This window comes from Saccopteryx bilineata, chromosome 3, assembly GCF_036850765.1.
Source record: "Saccopteryx bilineata isolate mSacBil1 chromosome 3, mSacBil1_pri_phased_curated, whole genome shotgun sequence".
NCBI lineage: Eukaryota > Metazoa > Chordata > Mammalia > Chiroptera > Emballonuridae > Saccopteryx > Saccopteryx bilineata.
Window position 1 is genome coordinate 215,224,303 of NC_089492.1, and position 19,756 is coordinate 215,244,058.

The following is a 19,756-nucleotide window of genomic DNA, read 5'->3' on the forward strand; positions in this document are numbered from 1 at the left end:
TAGTGCCATGCATTTCCAAGACTTCTAGAGAAATAAAGGTAATTTGCAAACTTCTATTCTTTTAGGAGTCAAGAGGAAGTTGCTGATAAAACTAGTTGCTATTCATGAGTTATTACAGGGTTAACTTTGTTTTCTGTTTTTGCTTTTGTGCCCCCCCCCCAAGACAGACAGAGAGAGCGACAGATAGGGACACACAGACAGGAAAGGAGAGAGACAAGAAGCATCAATTCTTTGTTGCAATGACTGCTTTCTCATATATACCTTGACCAGGGGGCTACAGCAGAGCAAGTGGCCTCTCACTCAAGCCAGCGACCATGGGGTCATGTCTATGATCCCATGCTCAAGTCTGCAACCCCGCACTCAAGCGAGATGCGTCTGCGCTCAAGCGAGATAAGCCTGCGCTCAAGCTGGCAACCTTGGGTTTCGAACCTGGGTCCTCTGCATCCCAGGCTGATGCTCTATCCACTGCACTACCACCTTGTCAGGAGGTTTAACTTTGTTTTAATAATAAATATTTGTAATAAGTTCCTTTGTATGGGGGTTATTAGCATTACATTGGAGTTATTTACTTCTTAAGGGTGGCTCTCCTATTAAGGATAGTAGAAAAAAAGACAGTGTAAGAATTCTGTTAGAAACATATAAACTCAGAGCTTGAGAGAATTCCTCAATGGAGTACTACAATACAGTGCAGTGAGGTACAATGTAGCAAGAAAAAAGGAACCGAAGATTGAGTTCAGTGATTTGCAACTTTGCTTTAAGTCCTTGATAAGCCATTCTGCTTAAAAAATTGACCCTTCTGACCTGACCAGGCAGTGGTGCAATGGATAAAGTGCTGGACTGGGTTGCAGAGATCCCAGTTGAAACCCCAAGGTCGCTGGCTTGAGCAAGAGCTCACCAGCTTGAGTGTGGGATCATAGACATGACCCCATGGTCACTGACTTGAGCCCAAGGTCGCTCACTCTGCTGTAGCTCCCCACCCCGTCAAGGCACATATGAGAAAGTAATCTATGAACAACTAAGGAGCCACAACGAAGAACTGATGCTTCTCATCTCTCCCTGTCTGTATCTGTCCTTTGTCTCTGGCGCACAAAAAAACCTTCTGAAAGACTTAAGGAAATGTTAAAACATCCCAAACACCTGGCCTCAGTCATTCAGAAAACAATTAAAAACTATGTGCCAGACCCAAGATTAGTCTGGTAGAAAACCAGTCAGTTGGATATACTCATCTACCAAGCACTGTAGTTTTCTCTAGCCCACATGTTCCATGGAAGTGCATATGGGAAATTTAATTATTCAGCTACCAGAAATAAAAATTAAATTTCAGAAAATCTAAATTACAACTTCTTAAATTCTTACCCAAAATGACTTTTATTTGTATATCTTACAGAAACAGCAAGTGGTAGTTCTTAATTCGTGGCAACTGGTAATTTGTCCAGACATGAAGGAAGATACGTGAAATCAGTAAATGCCATTTGGAATTCTTCTGTTATACATTCAAGATAGGCTTGTTCAGTAGGGTTCAGTATTATTCCTTCAGTACTTTATAAATGGAATTTTCTTCTACTTGTATCCATTTCTCGGGGCTGAAAGTTAGGGGGTAAAAAGTTTATAATAAATAATCGGTAACACTGCTTAAAAACTGAAAATACTCAGCGGTAGAGCGTCGGCCTAGCGTGTGGAGGACCCGGGTTTGATTCCCGGCCAGGGCACATAGGAGAAGTGCCCATTTGCTTCTCCACCCCTCCGCCGCGCCTTCCTCTCTCTCTCTTCCCCTCCCGCAGCCAAGGCTCCATTGGAGCAAAGATGGCCCGGGCGCTGGGGATGGCTCCTTGGCCTCTGCCCCAGGCGCTAGAGTGGCTCTGGTCGCAACATGGCGACGCCCAGGATGGGCAGAGCATCGCCCCCTGGTGGGCAGAGCATCGCCCCTGGTGGGCGTGCCGGGTAGATCCCGGTCGGGAGCATGCGGGAGTCTGTCTGACTGTCTCCCTGTTTCCAGCTTGAGAAAAAAAATGAAAAAAACAAAACAAAAAAAACTGAAAATAATGGTGGAAAAAAAAACACCTCTCTGAAGTATCAGGCTTTCAGTCCAATATAAGGTGTTGGAAGTTAAAGAGTTCCAATAAATGAATGTGTAAAATATATACCATTTTAAAGTAAATATATCACACTTAAGTGAAATACTGCTTTCTAGATAGAAAAAACGTTTAAAATGAAGTTTTCACGTATAGGTTATTACAATACTTTCCAAACGTCTACAAAACCTGTATAGCAATAGTTCTTAAGCATGCACCAGAATTAGGGTAACAAGGCTTATAAACAATGCTAGACCCATTTCAGCAGGTCTGTGGCCCAGCACTTGCCCTTCTTAATAAAGTTTCTAGTGATGATTCTGGTCTTAGTCTGAAAACCAATGACCTTTAGGATACTTCAAATGAACCAGGATTACACCAAACCCAAATACCACATTAGAGAATGGGTCTTTCTAGCTCACGAGGGAAGAGATTCATAAGCGTAACTTAAGGTATAAAAACCCAAAACTTAAAAAGTACATAGTTCTCTTCTCATCCCATACTTAAAATCATCTAAATGGTTTTTCAAGAATTAAGCACATACCTTATGAACCCATTCATATTCTCCATATTTAGAATCAAAGGTTCCTTTCTGAAGAGATCTTAATTTTAAAGTAAAGCGTGGTCCAAGTTCTTGAATTCCCACTTTCTTTTCACTCTTGAATATGTATCTTCAAAGGAAAAGAAAACAGTTGAGGAAATTAAGTCTGCATAAACCCAACTGTTATTTAATGTTATGACAGGGTTCAAGAGACAAGTTGTCATCTATAATACCTGTTATAATACCTTAGAAAACAAGTTTATACTGAAAGAGTATTTCATAATTCAAGTCCAAGGACTTAAGGTATCTTCCTCACCTGTGAAACCTGAAGAAGATATAATCGCGTTGATTGTGGAACGTGGCAACCTGCCTTCCAATAAACTGAGGATTATGGGGAAAGAGAGATGCCAACATCCGTCCAACAGAATGACCCAGCCGTGTTGTAAAATTATTAAGAATTATTTCAGGTATGTGCTCTGTGGGGTCCTTGCCTCTTCTCTAGAAAAATCATGAAAATATAACAGTGAATTAGGTTAATTAGCAAAACTTTATCATTGCAATTTTAAGTTTTATAATTTACATGACAAATTTAAAAAATTTATCTTAATGACAAGCACAGATGGCTTACCAAACCTGTCAAGACGTTCTAAAAGTATTTTAATACGCTGTGAATGCACTAAAGTTCTAGGAAGGTAACATTTCAGAGTAATGAAGGCTATTGTTGCCTGCATGCTATAACTCAATTACGATCGTCTCACAAGAAAACTGTAAGTAGTCAGATAAAACAATAGCTTTAATCAGAAGAGCAAATGCCATTATTAAAATCAGGTCTATTACAGCATCTACTTCAGCAAATACACTATGAGACCAATGCCAATCAAGGAATGCATAAAACTTACCTTAATTTCTTTACGCAGACGAACACTGCTCATTTTAAAGTGAGCAGTTGGTCCATTTGGCAAGTGACTCAGAATTAATCCATCTGTTCATAGAGCTAAGAACATAGTGAACTCGAATAATTTAAACCTTGAACTGTTTAAATAATTGGTCCTCTATGCCCAAAAGTTCCTAAAGTCTGTAGCAAGGTGAATAGGTAACATCCATGTATTCCTCTGGATTAATGGAAATTTTCTTACCATACCTCTAACTCAAAGATGCATACATCCACCAAAATATTTCAGGAAAATGGATTAACTTATTGTCCTACCTTTTCTCTTTTCACAATATAATAGTTCATTATTACTTTCAGTAAGGTGTTTGAGTATTCAACAAACTAAGTGAAATATCTAGTTAATGTCCACTAACAGGAATGGTTAAGACAGGAAGGGATTCTAAAGTTTCTTGCATTGTAGATAAAATTTAAGTTTATCTCCACATTAAAGGCCTTATAACCCTAAAAATAACACTTTTATGTTTTTAAGGTTAGGATATGGTATCAGTTTTGAATATCATCCCACAAGACCAGACACTCCTAAGCTTTCTTCTTGAAATCAAGGTTATAGTGTTTCTCAAGAGATAAGCTCTTATTTTTTAAAAAAAAGAGAGAGATAAGCTCTTATTTTTGGGGTTACTGTACCACAAATTATAACCAACTAATTAGTAACTATTTACTATCTGTCTGCCATGAACAGAATAGTGCTAAAATCTCTAAACTAGAATGAAACAGACACCTACCTACCCAGCAGAGTTAGCAGCACAGGGACTTTAAAAGTCCTGGAATCAGCAAAATAGATTATTAGTCTATATCACAACTTGATTCTTTGAAATATTAAACCTTAAAAGATCAGAATCAGTTTTCAAATATTTGTACATTAGTTTTACAAAACATCATTTTTTTTTTTATAGGAACAGAGAGAGTCAGATAGAAGGATATATAGGGGCAGACAGACAGGAACAGAGAGATGAGAAGCATCAATCATCAGTTTTTCGTTGCAACACTGTAGTTGTTCATTGATTGCTTTCTCATATGTGCCTTGACCGCGGGCCTTCAGCAGACTGAGCAACCAACCCCTTGCTCGAGCCAGTGACCTTGGGTCCATGCTAGTGAGCTTTCTGCTCAAGCCAGATGAGCCCACGCTCAAGCTGGCAACCCCGGAGTCTCAAACCTGGGCCCTTCCGCATCCCAGTCCGACGCTCTATCCACTGCACCACTGCCTGGTCAGGCATCATCACCTTTTTATAATGATCAACACTCCTACTGTTCATTCCTGCTCTCCCATCAAATTTTATTGTTTTATGTGCCTCACTTCTACATCTGTTCTCCCTTACTGTTACTGTCTTAGTTGACATCCTTGAGATTTCCCACCTAGATCAGTGTTTTAATCTTCCATATAATTTCAGGGTGATTAACTCTTTCATGGACTAGCACAGAATTTCTGGTGGATTGCCAGTTGAAAAATACTGACCTAGACTATTAAAACAGTATCTTGGTTGGTCTGACATCTTTACTATTTCAAGTACATCTTCTAATACAGACTGTAAATCAAGTCTGGACTTAGGCTTTGGTTATAAAACCAAGTGACAAGCTATAGGACTTAGCTGTGTCACCGTCTGTACCAGTTTTCTAGATGCTATGTGAAAAAAAAGATATCTTGCTTCTTGACAGCTATAATTAATTTCAAGGCACTCTCATAGGTTCATGTACAGAATAAAACAGTTGTGGCACTCATAATGTGGCTCCAAACTCTTTCTAACCTGCCTCCCCTTACTGTCTCACCATGCTGTTTCCTAACTGGTAGGCACTGATACAATCTCTTACACACCCTCACATAAAACTTAGCATGTTCTGTTGTTTCTTGACTCATGTTTTCAAATACCTGCACTAGTTTGCTCAAACATTAAGGCCCACTTCAAATGACAGCTCTTTTTATGTGCTCAAAATTAAGCTCTAAATCTGTTCTCAACTCACTATATAGCACCTGTCACTTATCTGGGTTATAGTCATGAAAATGCCTTTCTTATTATCTAATTCATTAGCTCTTGAAAGATCTGTTTTTGACACTAGTGCCGACCACATAGCAGATTATCAGTAAATGCTTGAATTCTCTTTTCAAAGATTCACCACAAGTTCAACTTGCTGACTCACAGTATTTTGATATTTATGTATCATTTGCACACTGAAAAATTAATTAAATCTTAAGGGGGTTAACAGAGTTAATGGGTGATTTCTTGCAACCTAAATCAAGGCTTGAATCTCTTCTAGAACATTCCTACTAAATGTAGTTTGTGTCAGAAGCCAACTACAAGATCCAAACATATTAATTCCTAAGTACCTATACTGCACAAAAATGTTTGTTACTGCTAATCTTGAACACAAACCATGCAAAATATGAGCCTGTCCTTAAAAAACAAAGGATACTTGGTGTTTTGCGATCTTCATTAATAACGATCAGATCTGTGAAATCTCTTGAGATGCACTGTGGAATAATTTTTTTCAAAGCCAGTCCTCTTCTGTAATAAACATGTGAGTTTGGTATAACTGTGGAGAGCTGTTCACAGAGTCGTACTGTTCTCTGCAAAACAAAATAACAAAAATCCTCAAGTGAAAAAAAAAGTCTTACATGATATATATTTATCAGGAAAAGTATAATGAATATTATAAAATAATGTTATTAATAGAGAGCAAGGTTAGGAAAAGAATGAAATATGACCAGTGTTGCATCCTTTAACAAACTGTTGAAATGATCCCTGAAAGTACAGTCTTCATCCTTTAAAAAAGGCTGATCATCTTAGAGCAGTGGTTCTCAATGGGGGGTGGATTCTGTTCCAGAAGGGGATCTTTAGGAATGCCTGGAAACATTTCTGGTGATTATGATAGGGTGGGGGTAGCTGGTACTGGTGCTATCGAGTGGATGGAGGCCAGGGATGCTGCTAACCATCCTATAATGAGCACGACAACCCCATAACAAAAAATTATACAGCCCAAAATGTTTATAGTGCTGAGGTTGAGAAACTACCCTGAAGAACCATGCTTAGTGAACCTGCACTGTATCATCAATATTACATTTTATTTAGCTCATTCACAGGCATTATCTAAGGCAACCACCAAATAACCAATTTAAATAGTCTAAGTAATAAGAGAAAATTAGGACCCTGGCTGGGTAACTTTGTTGGTTAGAACATCATTCTGATATACCAACTTGGTGGGTTCAATACCTGGTCAGGGCACACACAAGAATCAACAAGAATCAACCAATGAATGCATAAATAAGAGAAACAACAAATCAATGTTTCTCTGTCTCTAAAACACACAAATAAAAAGAATATTAGGGATTCAAAAACTATCAATTTTTATTACCCCATGAGGTCTATCTGATGTTGTAATGAGAATCTTGGGAGAAGTTTGTCTGTTGAAATAAGAAGCAAATTCATCTGTAGCTTCATCATAAGCAACCTAAGAACAGAAAAACGAGAATTTTATATCAAATACTCTACTGAACCAAAAATTTAAAAATAGTTCTCGAATGATTCTATGATAGTGACTACCTAGCTGATAGAAAAGACAGCATAAAGAAGTTGGGTAATTTCCTCTCTGTAAAATACAAGTATAAAAAATGGAAAACAATTGTCAAAAACAATTTCAGTGCACAAACAAATGTTTATTCTTGAAAATAGCTACAGCCATAGCCAAAAGTATCAGGAACATTCTAGAGCTATTCCTTCCTATGGCAACTTGGTCAGTGAAAACAGGAACTTAACAACTTTAGGTCTGATGGTAGGCAAAAACCAAAAATCTTGAATCCAGAAGGCTGGGCTCAATTCAGGACAGGAGTGTGTATGTATGTGTGTGTGTGTGAAAACCTCAGCTTTGCCAGTCCAAAATTACAGGCCCACTTCAGGATAGGTGTGGAAATTTAAAGAAGCTATGAATTTAAATAACTCTGGATGTGAAAGAGCCATAGAAAGGCTGACATAGTCTCTCCACAGATTCCTGGCTGATGGCTAAACTACACACGGAAGACACCAGAGAATCCAGCATACAATGATAGGCAAGGGAGACTTGAGAACTCCTGCAACCTTGAAACATTCCTTAACCCAGACACAGTTTAGTTGGCAGAAGCTATGTATGTATGTCATAGTGGCTCTAGGTATCTTAACTTCTGTTCAAATCATTGGCTGACCACACAATCGGGAAATCCTTAGAGTCAATTTAAAAATAATAAAACTGGGTAGAGACACATTGTAACTGTCAGGTACACAGATTTCACATTTTAACTCTATACAAGTTACTAAAAAAACAACACAAAACCTAATAACCTTTTTTTTTTTAAAGTAGATGGGAGATGGATAAACTCCCTTATTGGCCCTGATCGGGATCTACCCAACAACCCCTGACTGGGGCAAACGCTTGGACCAACTGAGCCACTGGCTGTGAAAATGGAAGAGAGAGAGGGGGAAGAGGAAGGGAAAGAGAAGTAGACAATCCAGAGTTACTGCAAAAAAAAAAAAAAAATATGTCCAGTTTTCAACCAACGTCAGAGATATACAAAGAAACAGGAAAGTATGACCTATAATCAGAAAAAAGCAGTCAATAAAAATCAATGATGAGTGGGCCCAATGTTGAATTTAGCAAACATTTCAAAGCTATAATAAATATATTCAAGGAATTAAATAGATATATAGATTTAACAGATCTGAGATGGCAGAAAAATCAATGAACTAAAAAAAAAGATTAATATCTAATCTGAAGAATACAGAAATCAAATCACAGAAAAAGGAGCAAAGCAGGAGAAACTTGAAGGACAGTGTTAGAAAGTACCAAAAAGAGGAGTGAAATGGGCAGATAAAAAATATTTGAAGGAATAATGGCTGAAAACACCCTAAAAACGATGAAACACTAACATGGCTCTCCAAGCTCAACAAACACCAAACAGGATGAAAAGAACACATCAGAGTCAAACTGCTAAAAGCTAAATCAGAGAACACTTTGAAGAGAAAAGTAAATCCTGTAGAGGGGATTGATGATTAATGGCTGATTTCTCATCAGAAATAATAAAGGTCAAAATATAATAGCATATATTCAAAGTGCTGAAAGGGAAAAAATGTCAACCAAGAATTCTATATCCTAAAAAACCATCTTTCAAAAGTGAAGGTAAAATAAGCACATTTTCAGATAGATAAAAATGGAGATAATTAGCTGTTATGCTTGCTTCCAAACTAGACGACTTAAACTCAGAGTAAGGAAAGAAGAAATGGTAAATATGAAGGTAAACACATAAGAGTGTGTGTGTACCCTTTTAATTACTTAAAAAAAACTGTATTGAGCACAAATCACAATAGAGTTTACAACATAAACAGAAATAGTATATATGATGATCACAGCACAAACAGTGGAGGAAATAAAGCTATCCTGTTGCCAAATTTGCTGTATTTTACCAGAATTGTGTCAGTAGAGTGTAATAATGGTGCATGCTATACTTCCTAAAACAACCCCCCCTACACACACACAGCTTAAAAGACCACGAAGAATAAAAATAGCATACTAAAAATATTTGTTTAATAAAGGATGCAGTAAGAAGGAAGAATAAAAAATAAAGATATAAGATGTGAAAAAAAGTTAACTGGCAGATGTAAATCTACATCAATAACTAACATTAAGTATTACCTGTCAGAGTGAATAAAAAAGCAATATCCAACCAAAGTATGTCTGACACTTTAAATTCAAAGACACAAATTGGTTGAAATATTAGAAAACAGGATAAAAAAATCAAATAAATAAAAATACAATCAGAGGATAGAAGGAAATAAACAAATGGTATACCAAGATTCAACAGGGAAGCTTAAGGAAAAAAGTAATTTGAAAACAACAAAAGAGATACAAAAATAGATACATCTCTGGTTGAAAGCCCAAACAAATAATAGGAATATAGGAATGAAAAGAGGATAGTATTGCAGTATCACTCATGAAGATAGATATACATTTCTAAGCAAAGGATTAAAAAACAAAATAATGTATAAAAAATACAAAACACCATAAATAAGCTAGATTTACCTGAAGAATGCAAACATGTTTAGGTTTAATATTATAAAATATTTCACTTACTACACTAGTGCAATAAAGGGAAAAACATGTATATTCATCTCATTATAGGCAGAAAAAGTACATAACCTCAATATTTGCAGAAGCATCTGATAACATTCTATATCCATTTTTGATAAAACCCAGCAACATAACAAAACAACTTCATTAATTCATAAGAAGATATCCTTAACACAAATATTAATGATGATACATTAGAATAGAAAGAAGTATTCTTTTTACAATCAGGATGCCACCAATGCTTTTTCTATTTATTGGACATGCTGGAGGTTCTATTCAGCATAAAAGGAAAAAAATTAAAAGAAACTTAATGGTTTGAAAGTAAGAACACTTATTTGAAGAAATGATATATCTAAACATAAAAGCACTATTCCTACAAATTATTAGACATGAATTTAGAAAACTACTAGTTAAAAGATCACTATTAAAGAGCTCTAACAAGATTTATGTGTAAAACTTATTATGAAGAAAATTATGAAATTCACTGAAATCCAATTTCAGTATTTAAAGACCTAATAAAGCAGTATTTATGGATCTCCCTAAACCAATCTGCTTAATGCAATTTAAAATTTTTTATGAAGGATCAGAAATCCAGAAAGAGAACACTCCTGAGGAGTGGGATATGAGGATAGTGGTGGGGAATCTTATCACGAAGATAAACAATTATGAAAGGCTAAGAAAGTATATAGAACTGCCTGACTGGCGGTGGCACAATGGATAGAGCACTGACTCAGAGTACCAACATCACCATTCTGAAACTCATCACCAGTGTGAACCCTGCGATGGCTGGCTTGAGCCGGGAGTCACCCATCCTGGAGTACTTTTTACCTAAAGATGGCTAATTCTTCATACCATTCTAAGGTCATCTCAAAGAAGCCTCCTGTGACCACTGTATATGAAATTGCAACCCAAGCCAACAGAAAAATGGGCAAGAGACATGAACAAATAATTTATTACAAAGAAAAGATGTTCAAACCTCATTTATAACAAGATAAACAAATTAGAACTACATAGATACAAATTTCACATCTTCCAGACTGGAAAAAATTTGTAATTGCAAAATCTTAAGTGAAAGTTTGAAGATTAACATTTATTTATAGATTCTCAAAATATGTCCCCCCCCCTAAAAAACTTATTAATTATAAACAAAGGGAAATATAGTAGCTTAAATGGGAGAAACCTGGCATAAAATGCTATGCCAGGTAACTAAAAGTTAACATACCAGTAATGGGAAAAGCAACAGTATGTGAGTCCTGGTAAGAGGCACCGAAAAGAACATCACATCTGTACTATTTCTGTCAAAGTGCATAAACTGAATATAACCATGAACAAACCTCCAACTTATTTATTTTCAGTGACATTCTACAAGAAAATCTGGTCTGTACTCTTCAGAAATGTTAATGTTATTAAAAGCAAAGAATGTCTGAGGAACTGTTCCAAATTAATGAAGGTTAAAGAATCATTATAGTGGTATGAAATTGCATGAGCTTGGCTTTTTCTTTTGCTAAAAATGACATCACTGGGACAGCTGGTGACATCTGAATAAGCTGTATAGATTAGATAATATTGTATATCAATGTTACTTGTCTGATTTTAATAACTGTACACTGTGCTTATTTAAAAAATATACTTGTTTATAGGTAAAACATACTAAAAGTATATAGGAGTGAAGAGACTTCATGTCTACCACTAACTTGTAAGCATTTCAGAAAGAATATAAATGAAAGCAAAGTACTGAGAGGGAGAAACCCGAAGAATGCAGAAGGGGCCAGCAGGAATGACGGCCTCAGCCAGTGAAAGATTATCCACATCCTGTAGATTTCTAACTCATCTCCTGGAGACTCTTACAATAATATTCACAAGAGAAACAGGATCTGTAAATAAATAGAACCAGGGGTCCGGCAACCCCTCCCCCTTGCTGCCCTGCCAAAACTCCCCTGCCCCACATTTAGTCATGAGGTGCACATAGAACCTCAGACAAAGGAATCACGTGCCTCTTGCATGGACACTATAAAAAGTATATAAGATGTAAAAAGTCTTAACTTTGGGGAGTTCACGCTTTGGTGCTACTAGTCCCATGTGCTCTGCCGGCTACTACTAAATTCTCCTTCCGCATCTGCGGAAACAGGACCTATATCCACCTTCCCAGGAATTGGGAAGAGAGCTGTATAATTGGTATAATAAAACCATCTTTCTTCCTCTTGCCTCTGAAAATAGAAGAACTACGTGGTTACCCAGACCCACAGCCCTTACAATGAGTGAAAAGAGAACTCCAGATAGGAGACTGGAAAGATGATGAGTGGCCCCCAAAATGGATAATCCAATATTACAGACCTGCCACTTGGGTAAAGGATGGATCTTGGGGATACCGTACCCCCATTTACACATTAAACCAGATTATTCAACTGCAGGCAGTCTTAGGAATCATTACCAATAAGACTAGGAGAGCCCTAACCTTCCTTGCACATCAGCAACCTCAGATGAGAAATACCATCTACCAAAACAGGTTAGCGCTAGACTATTAGCAGCAGAAGGAGGAGTGTATGGAAAATTCAATCTCACCAATTACTGCCTGCAGATAGATGACCAGGGCCAGGCAGTTGAGGACCTTGTTAAAAAGATGACAAGATTGGCATGTGTGCTTGTGCAAGTTTGGCAAGGATGGGACCTCAATAGCCTTTTAAGGGGATGGTTCTCAGTCTTTAGTGGGTTTAAAACTTTAATAGGAGTAGTTTTATTACTCCTGGGAATCTGCCTGTTGGGTCCATGTTTGCTGCCACTGTTAACAAACAGCTTAAAGAGCACGATAAAAGCCACAGTACAGCAACAAATTACGGCCCATATATACTTTACCCACTACTATCAAGAAAGCCCAGAGGAGTTAGACAAAAAATGTGAGAATCCGCCTGACCAGGCAGTGGCACAGTGGATAGAGTGCTGGACTGGGATGCTGAGGACCCAGGTTCAAGACCCTGAGGTTGCCAGCTTGAGCGCGGGCTCATCTGGTTTGAGCAAAAGCTCACCAGCTTGGACCCAAGGTCACTGGCTCGAGCAAGGGGTTACTCGGTCTGCTGAAGGTCCGAGGTAAAGGCACATATGAGAAAGCAATCAATGAACAACTAAGGTGTTGCAATGTGCAATGAAAAACTAATGATTGATGCTTCTTATCCTTCCGTTCCTGTCTGTCCCTGTCTATCCCTCTCTCTGACTCTGTCTCTGAAAAAAAAAAAAAAATGTGAGAATCCAGCACAAAAAAGTAATTTCTAGAATCTTAAAAAGGGGAGTCAGAGGGGAGAAACCAGATGAATGCAGAAGGGACCTACAGGAATGACTGACTAAGCTAGTTAAAGATTACTTACATCCTATAGATTTCTAACTGATCTCCTGAAGACTCTTACAACACCCACAAGAAAAACAGGATCTGTAAATAAACAGAACCAGGTGTCCGGCAACCCCTCCCCCTTGCTGCCCCATGGAAACTCCCCCACCCCACTTTGAGTCATGACCTCAGACAAAGGAATCACGTGCCTCTTGCAAGGACACTATAAGGGGTATACAATATGTAAGAAATATAACTTTGGGGAGTTCACGCTTCGGTGCTACTAGCCCTATGTGCTCCACCGGCTGCTAATAAATTCTCCTTCCTCTATCAATTAAGTTGTCTGAGTGTCTTATCCTCCATTGGTGTCATGTCCTGCACCAGTATGGTGGTACAATTTAAAATTTAGAATATCAGGGTGAAGGATATATATGAACTCCTATATTGCTATTAAGCCTGAAATTGTCAATATAAATAAAATGTATACACACATATAAATTCCTATACATATGAAACTGCAAACTCTACTCCAAGGAGTCCTGAATATCCTTTACCCTATTTGTTAACTCTAGTAACCTATCACTGGCTAACATACGATTATTTATTTTATGTTCCTTGTTTGATTCTCCTCCTAGAATGTAAGCTCTGGGTAGGCAGAAATTTTGTGTGTTTATGCAGGAGAGTGTACTGTGCACTAATGGATCCTAAGTCTCTAAAACAAATTCCAATACACAGTACACAATCAGTAAACATCTGGTGGAAGACTGAATGAATGAATGACTATACCAGGAGACAGGTGAAAGAACGGCGACAAAAAGCATTATCTGAAAGCGAACAACATAACAAAAACAAGTTCTCTGTGCAAAAACTTACAAAATAATACAACATTTAAAAAACCTTATTCTCCAACTGTACTGTTTCAAACTATTTAAAGGGGAAATGTGAAAAGTAGATTATTTTGAAACCAAGAGTTTTATGAGGACACACACAAAAAATTATTATCCTTAAGTACAAAATGTTAAACAGGTACTACAAACAGGTTCTACAGTATAAAGAAATACTTTTAAAATAATATATTAAAAGGAAATACTATACAAGAGATAAAATGAGAAAAAGTTTTCCTAGGCATAAAATGTAAAACATTTTTAGAAAATAAATCACTGCCTTTTTCTATAGCATTACTGGGAAATTTACTTATTAAACAATCTCTAGCAAATAAGATCAAATACCAACATGATAGCTGAGTCAGTCCATTATACAAATCCAACCCATTATACAAATTCACCAGCCAATACTTTAAATGAAGCATCAACATACAGATAATTTATCGAGTGTGGAATCCAAATTTATTTAAGACTTCTAACGTTACCTCTTCATCATTAGGGTCTACTGTAGTTTCATCATAAACTCGCTGGTTGTCAATGGTCTTGGGTATAGGCTTTGGTGGAGCCTAAATAAAATAAAACAGATAAAGTTGCAGAAGCATTTTACATAGAAAGTTTTGCATTGCAGTTGGGAAGAATAACAAATTTGCCAACAATCCAAAAATTCAATCTGTTTCTCACTTCAACCCACTGCTATATCAATTCTAACAATATTGATTAAAAGGCTTTTAAACTCTCTGAGCAGAAACACACACATACTAAAAGAATTGCCAACATTGGATGAAATGGCTTAAAACCAGGCAAACGTAGGAGAAGAAACTGAGATCAAAATAATTATACATTAAGAATCAAAGTATCAAACAAAATGGAAAAAATTTAATCACATATACATGTAGCTTCACCCCAATACTTTCAAAAAGTTATTTAGAAATATATAACAAAAGCTATGAATCTGTTTCTATCTGCTGAACTAGTTTGGGGGATTTATGGTAAGGTATGAAAGGGGGGAACAGTTTATACAAAGAAAGATGCAGTATCACTATTGTTAATAGAAATAAACAGTAAATAGGGCAAATGTCCAAAAACAAGGTAATAACTACTGTGGCACTTCAACATAGTGGGATACTGTTGGAATCATAAATCATGCACATGCAGCTTAGAGCAAAAACTGTAAATAAAATGGTTAAGGAGCAGAAGCACAGAATTGTAAGCATAAACTAAAACGAATTCAAAATATATGTACACTAGAAGAGATGAAATGTGAACTGGCAAACTATTTAGCATTTTATTTTTTATTACACTATCAAACATCTTAAGTTTTAAATAATTTTTTGAAAGAAGTAGTTCTAGGAAGTCATCTTTCAGTACAAAAAACAGAACAATGATCAGCATATTAATTTGCTGTAACTGACTGATTGAGAGCCAAAAAGAGACTAACATTGCTTGATAGAATTTGCATGTCAAAATAGTCTAATATTGGCAATTGCATGTTATTTAACCTAACCATGTTATTTAAGAGAATGCATGAAAAAGCAGAGTGTTTCATTTATAATCTGTATTTTCCCCTTCTTCAAAAACACTTATCCTTAATTGGTATCTCATTTTAAAAAATGGAAGGGGGAAGAGTTATGTTTTTTAAAATTTTTAAATGCAAGTATAAATTATAACCTAGAACTAACTATAAATGTCATAAAACTAAATGAAAATAACTTAGCTGTGCAAAAATGTGGAAGTATTTAGTTCTTTTTAAAATCCTCAACAGGTCTGACCTGAGGTGGCGCAGTGGATAAAGCATCAACCTGGAATGCTGAGGTCACTGTTCGAAACCCTGGGCCTGCTGGGTCAAGCTGCTTCACATACAGGAAGCAACTACTAAGAGCTGATGCTTCCTGCTACTCCCCTACCACCTTTCTCTCCTCTCCTTAAAATCAATAAATAAAATCTTAAAAAAAAAATCCTCAACAGAAAGATTTCACTGCTGATCAATGCCACAAAAATAGGCAAATGCTCTGTTGATACATTATCTCGGCTTTCTTCTTAGCCATAATCCATCCAAATCTTATCTTCCTTTCATTCCCCATTTTCAGTCTTCACAGATTCATATCCTATTATCAGCTCTCATTCTTACACACCCAACCCTGTAACAGAAGAGAGTCTGTCCTTGCCTGCTGACATCTTTGCCTTTGCTTCAAATCACAAGAGCTCCGGCTCTAGGCCTAATTTAGGGAGCTTCCTCCATTCCCAAAGTCAACGAGATGTGTCTCTGCCTCTCAAACACATATGAAGTTGAGTAAAGTAAGCAAGTCAAAGTATACATACCATTTATGTGAAATTTTTAAAACATGCAAAACATTGTGTTTCTTTTGGAAGAAAAACATACATCGTAAAGATAATCAAGTTCCTGGAAATAATAAACAGCAATTTCATGACTGGTTATCTTTGGAGGAAAAAAGCAATCAGGAGCCACAAAGGCTTTGAACATTATTGACTAATGCATTATTACTTAAGCTTGAAAAGTGTACAACAGGGTTTGTTACATTTTTTATATAGATCTGAATTATAATAAATTTTAAAAGTCATTCAACAAAAATATCAGGAAGCACTCTTTAATATGAGATAGAAAGATGGCTAAAAATTTTGTTTACCTTATCACCAAGAGCCTCTCTCTCTTTTTTAAGTGTTTTCTTAGCTGCCAACTTTTCCTAAAGGGTTTTAAAAAAAGAACAATATTGAGAAATTATTAGTTATATCACAAACACATACTGAAACTACAAATTATTAATGCTATACTTAGCAATTTGCTAATATTTACAGAGTAATCTTCAAAATGCATTAAAATTAAAATGCTGATATAGATTTTCATACCTAAGTTAAGATAAAACAAATGAGCTGGTCAATCAATAAGACTTCTGCAACAAAGATCTAGTTGCTTCTCCAAAAAAAGTCTAAATCGGCCATTTTTGAATATTTAAAATTCCACTAACTTGATCTTTTACTGTAAAATCTCAAGTGAAAGTGCATAATGTATAGCTAAACAAATTTTTGCTGTGTTCTTCCTACATTCCTAACAAGTTGCATCCTAAAGAAAATCATGGTTATGCAGGTAGTTTCCCTGGGAAAATACTAAAAATAAATGGGAATGTGAGATTTTATGGTTCAGGTTGCTTCCAATAAAAGCATCACTAGCTATCCATATATTTTATAATCAAAATATACCAGTAAAATTATTAAAAACTTGCAAGGTGGGTTAAGATTGTTTGACCCGTGAATATGTCTCTTCTGTAGATTTCTGAACAGAATGCTTGACACACAATTGAAAACACCACCCCCACCCCAGCGTTCATTAACCCTCAACCTAATCAGGTCTCACGAAGTCTTCTAGGACACCCTTCTCCCATACTCGCACAGCAGAATGGGTTAGATACTCCTTCTGTGTACTCCAATAGGACGTTTGCACTTAAAAGGAGGAAAACTCAGTCCAGGGCCTCAAAAAGTTTAGTAAGAGGAAGCAGGTACATAAATACAGTATTATGTATGCGAACTTTGACACTGATAAGCAAACGCTTGCTTCTAATTGCAACTTAATCACAAATGAGCACTGTGACTTTCGGCTTCATCTCCCCATACTCGTTTACCTTCCAGAACAGTATGAGGAGAACGCTGTAAAAAAAAAAAAACCCAAATAAACAAATACAATTACTAGGAACGACAGTACTAATTTCGTGAGAGTTGCTGCAAGAATCAGAGAAGCATCACTTTGAATTTATGTACTGCCTGCATTAGATTCTAGGAATTACCAACCAACCACAGCTAGAAGGGACCAAGCGGAGAGGGAGACTTTTGCTTCCTAAGTCAGGAGAGAAGGACCTCTTGTTTAAATTCTCAGCCAAGGACCCTAGTAGCAAGTAGCTGGTAAGAAAGGGAATCCCAGACGCTCAGGCAAAAGGCAGGAGAAGGGAATCAAAACCTACGACGCCTAACCCTTGGGGTTGATCGCCGCAACCGGGACCCCAGGCAGGGGTGACCACGCATGTGCAACACCACTACCCACGCCCCCACCTCACGTGCGGATGCTGCACATGCGCCCTGCCGCCTCCATCCCTCTCATACCTTCCGCTGCTGCTGTTTCCACCGCGTGAACATTAAATGTCGCCGCTGTTTGTTTTTAATCTCCGAAATGCTGAAGCCTGGAGGAAAGGCAGACCTTTTCGGGGGTTGGACTCCGCTTTCCGTCGCCCCATCTTCAACGGCTGCAGCCTCCTGAGGTTCTTCGGTGGCGCCCTTGCGTTTCAGGCCTTTCTTTCTTCTGCCGCCGGTCTTCTCCATGGTGTTGGCTCCCTAGCGAGTGTACGGAACCGGAAGTAGCTCCTTCCTCTCACCCTCTTCGGCTTTTACTTCCGGGGGCGGAAAGTTGTTAGAGGAAAAAAAAAGTAAATGCAGCGAGAGCTTTCGCGGTTTAAGACGGTGCTGAAACTTAGATTTGAGCAAAGTTAAGAGGGTTGCCCAGCTCTATGGACATAAGATGTTGAGTTAGTGCAATTCTTTATTGAGTGTTTTCTATGTGCCGAGCCCTCAAAACATTGGGGCAAAATCTTTGCCGTAGGGAGTTTACACTCTACTAGAGACCTAAAATGAGCTCACAAATAGTGTGGTGAGCTGTTAAGTAACACACGGTATCAAAAAAAATAAAACTGAATAAAAGAAGATGTCAGAGTAGAAGGACATGGTACAGCTTTTAAATAGGAAATCATTTCGGCTTTGTTGAAATTTACGTTCAGCAAATATTTGAAGGAGATAATAGAGTAAACTATCTTATGCAATTATGAGGGGTGGGGAGCTGCTAATCTGAGAAAAGCTGTCCAGGCAAAGGAAACACACTGCTCCAAGGCGCTTGGTCAGTGGCAAGCCTGGCTTGTTTGGGAAACACCATGGAGGCCAGGAGTCAGATGAGAAAGGCGAGTGGGGGAAGAGGTTAGGAGTGACAGATTGTGTTGGGTTTTGTAAAGACTTTGGTTTTTATTTTATTTGAGATGCAGATCTCATGGAGGAGATCAGGAAAAGAATTACATGACCTGACTTACATTTAAAAAGCCTCACTCAAACTTTTCTTTTGAGAATAGTCTTGAAGGGAGACAAAGCAAAGGAGGGGGGGAAATGACAATGTCTTGAACCAGGGTGGTCTGGCTGATGTTTCAGATCGTGGAGGAAACATACATATATTTAAATGTCACTCTGGAGTGACCTTTGTTTGTCTTAAGTCTTTATTTTGTTGATTCATTCAGCAAATACTTATTAAGTCATACTTTGTGCCAGATCCTCTGGCTCTCGCAGTAAAAAAAAGAAAACTACTCTGTGCCCCCAAACAACTCCAATGGAAAGAGACTAATAAGTACAGAAGCAAATCCAAAAATAGAGGTTTTATGACCTTGTGTAATCAAGACCAAATATAGAATTATACCTTCTCATGTCTTCTTCAAAGAGCCAGAATTGGTATATTTGTAAGTCAACTGTTGGTAGATCATAATATATTTTCCAATAAAACTAACCTATGTGTAGTGACTATATCACTTTGGCCCGAGACACAAATATTTGTTTCTTTGTTTTCAGCCAGTACTGTTTATTTTTTCCTCATTTGTCTTAATTTTCCATAATCATAGAAAGAATTACTGTGTGCTATATCATTTCACAAACAAAATATAGCTAACATTCTGTACAATTATCAGAGACACATTTAAAATAAAAAGTAATGAAACATAGTCCTTAGCTTAGAGTAGACAAGCAGTTCTCAAACTTCTCCGAACTCCATACACTCTTAAAAATTCTTGAGAACCCCAAAGATCTTTATGTGACTTACACAAATCAATATTTCCCATGTATAAATTAAAAATGAGAACAAATATGTAT

General features: G+C 37.2%; 1 protein-coding gene across 1 annotated transcript; it reads right to left on the bottom strand.

The window, feature by feature from the left end:
• Positions 1 to 1,349: 1,349 nt before the first annotated feature.
• RPF1 (ribosome production factor 1 homolog) lies at positions 1,350 to 18,212 on the bottom strand. The gene is made up of 9 exons (XM_066268786.1): positions 17,963 to 18,212; positions 16,498 to 16,554; positions 14,338 to 14,418; positions 6,908 to 7,003; positions 5,969 to 6,122; positions 3,510 to 3,592; positions 2,927 to 3,108; positions 2,614 to 2,740; positions 1,350 to 1,583 (listed from the first exon to the last, which is right to left on the bottom strand). The coding sequence occupies exons 1-9, from the start codon at positions 18,176 to 18,178 to the stop codon at positions 1,542 to 1,544; spliced, it is 1,038 nt and encodes a 345-aa protein (XP_066124883.1). The 5' UTR covers positions 18,179 to 18,212; the 3' UTR covers positions 1,350 to 1,541.
• Between the last annotated feature and the right edge of the window lie 1,544 nt (positions 18,213 to 19,756).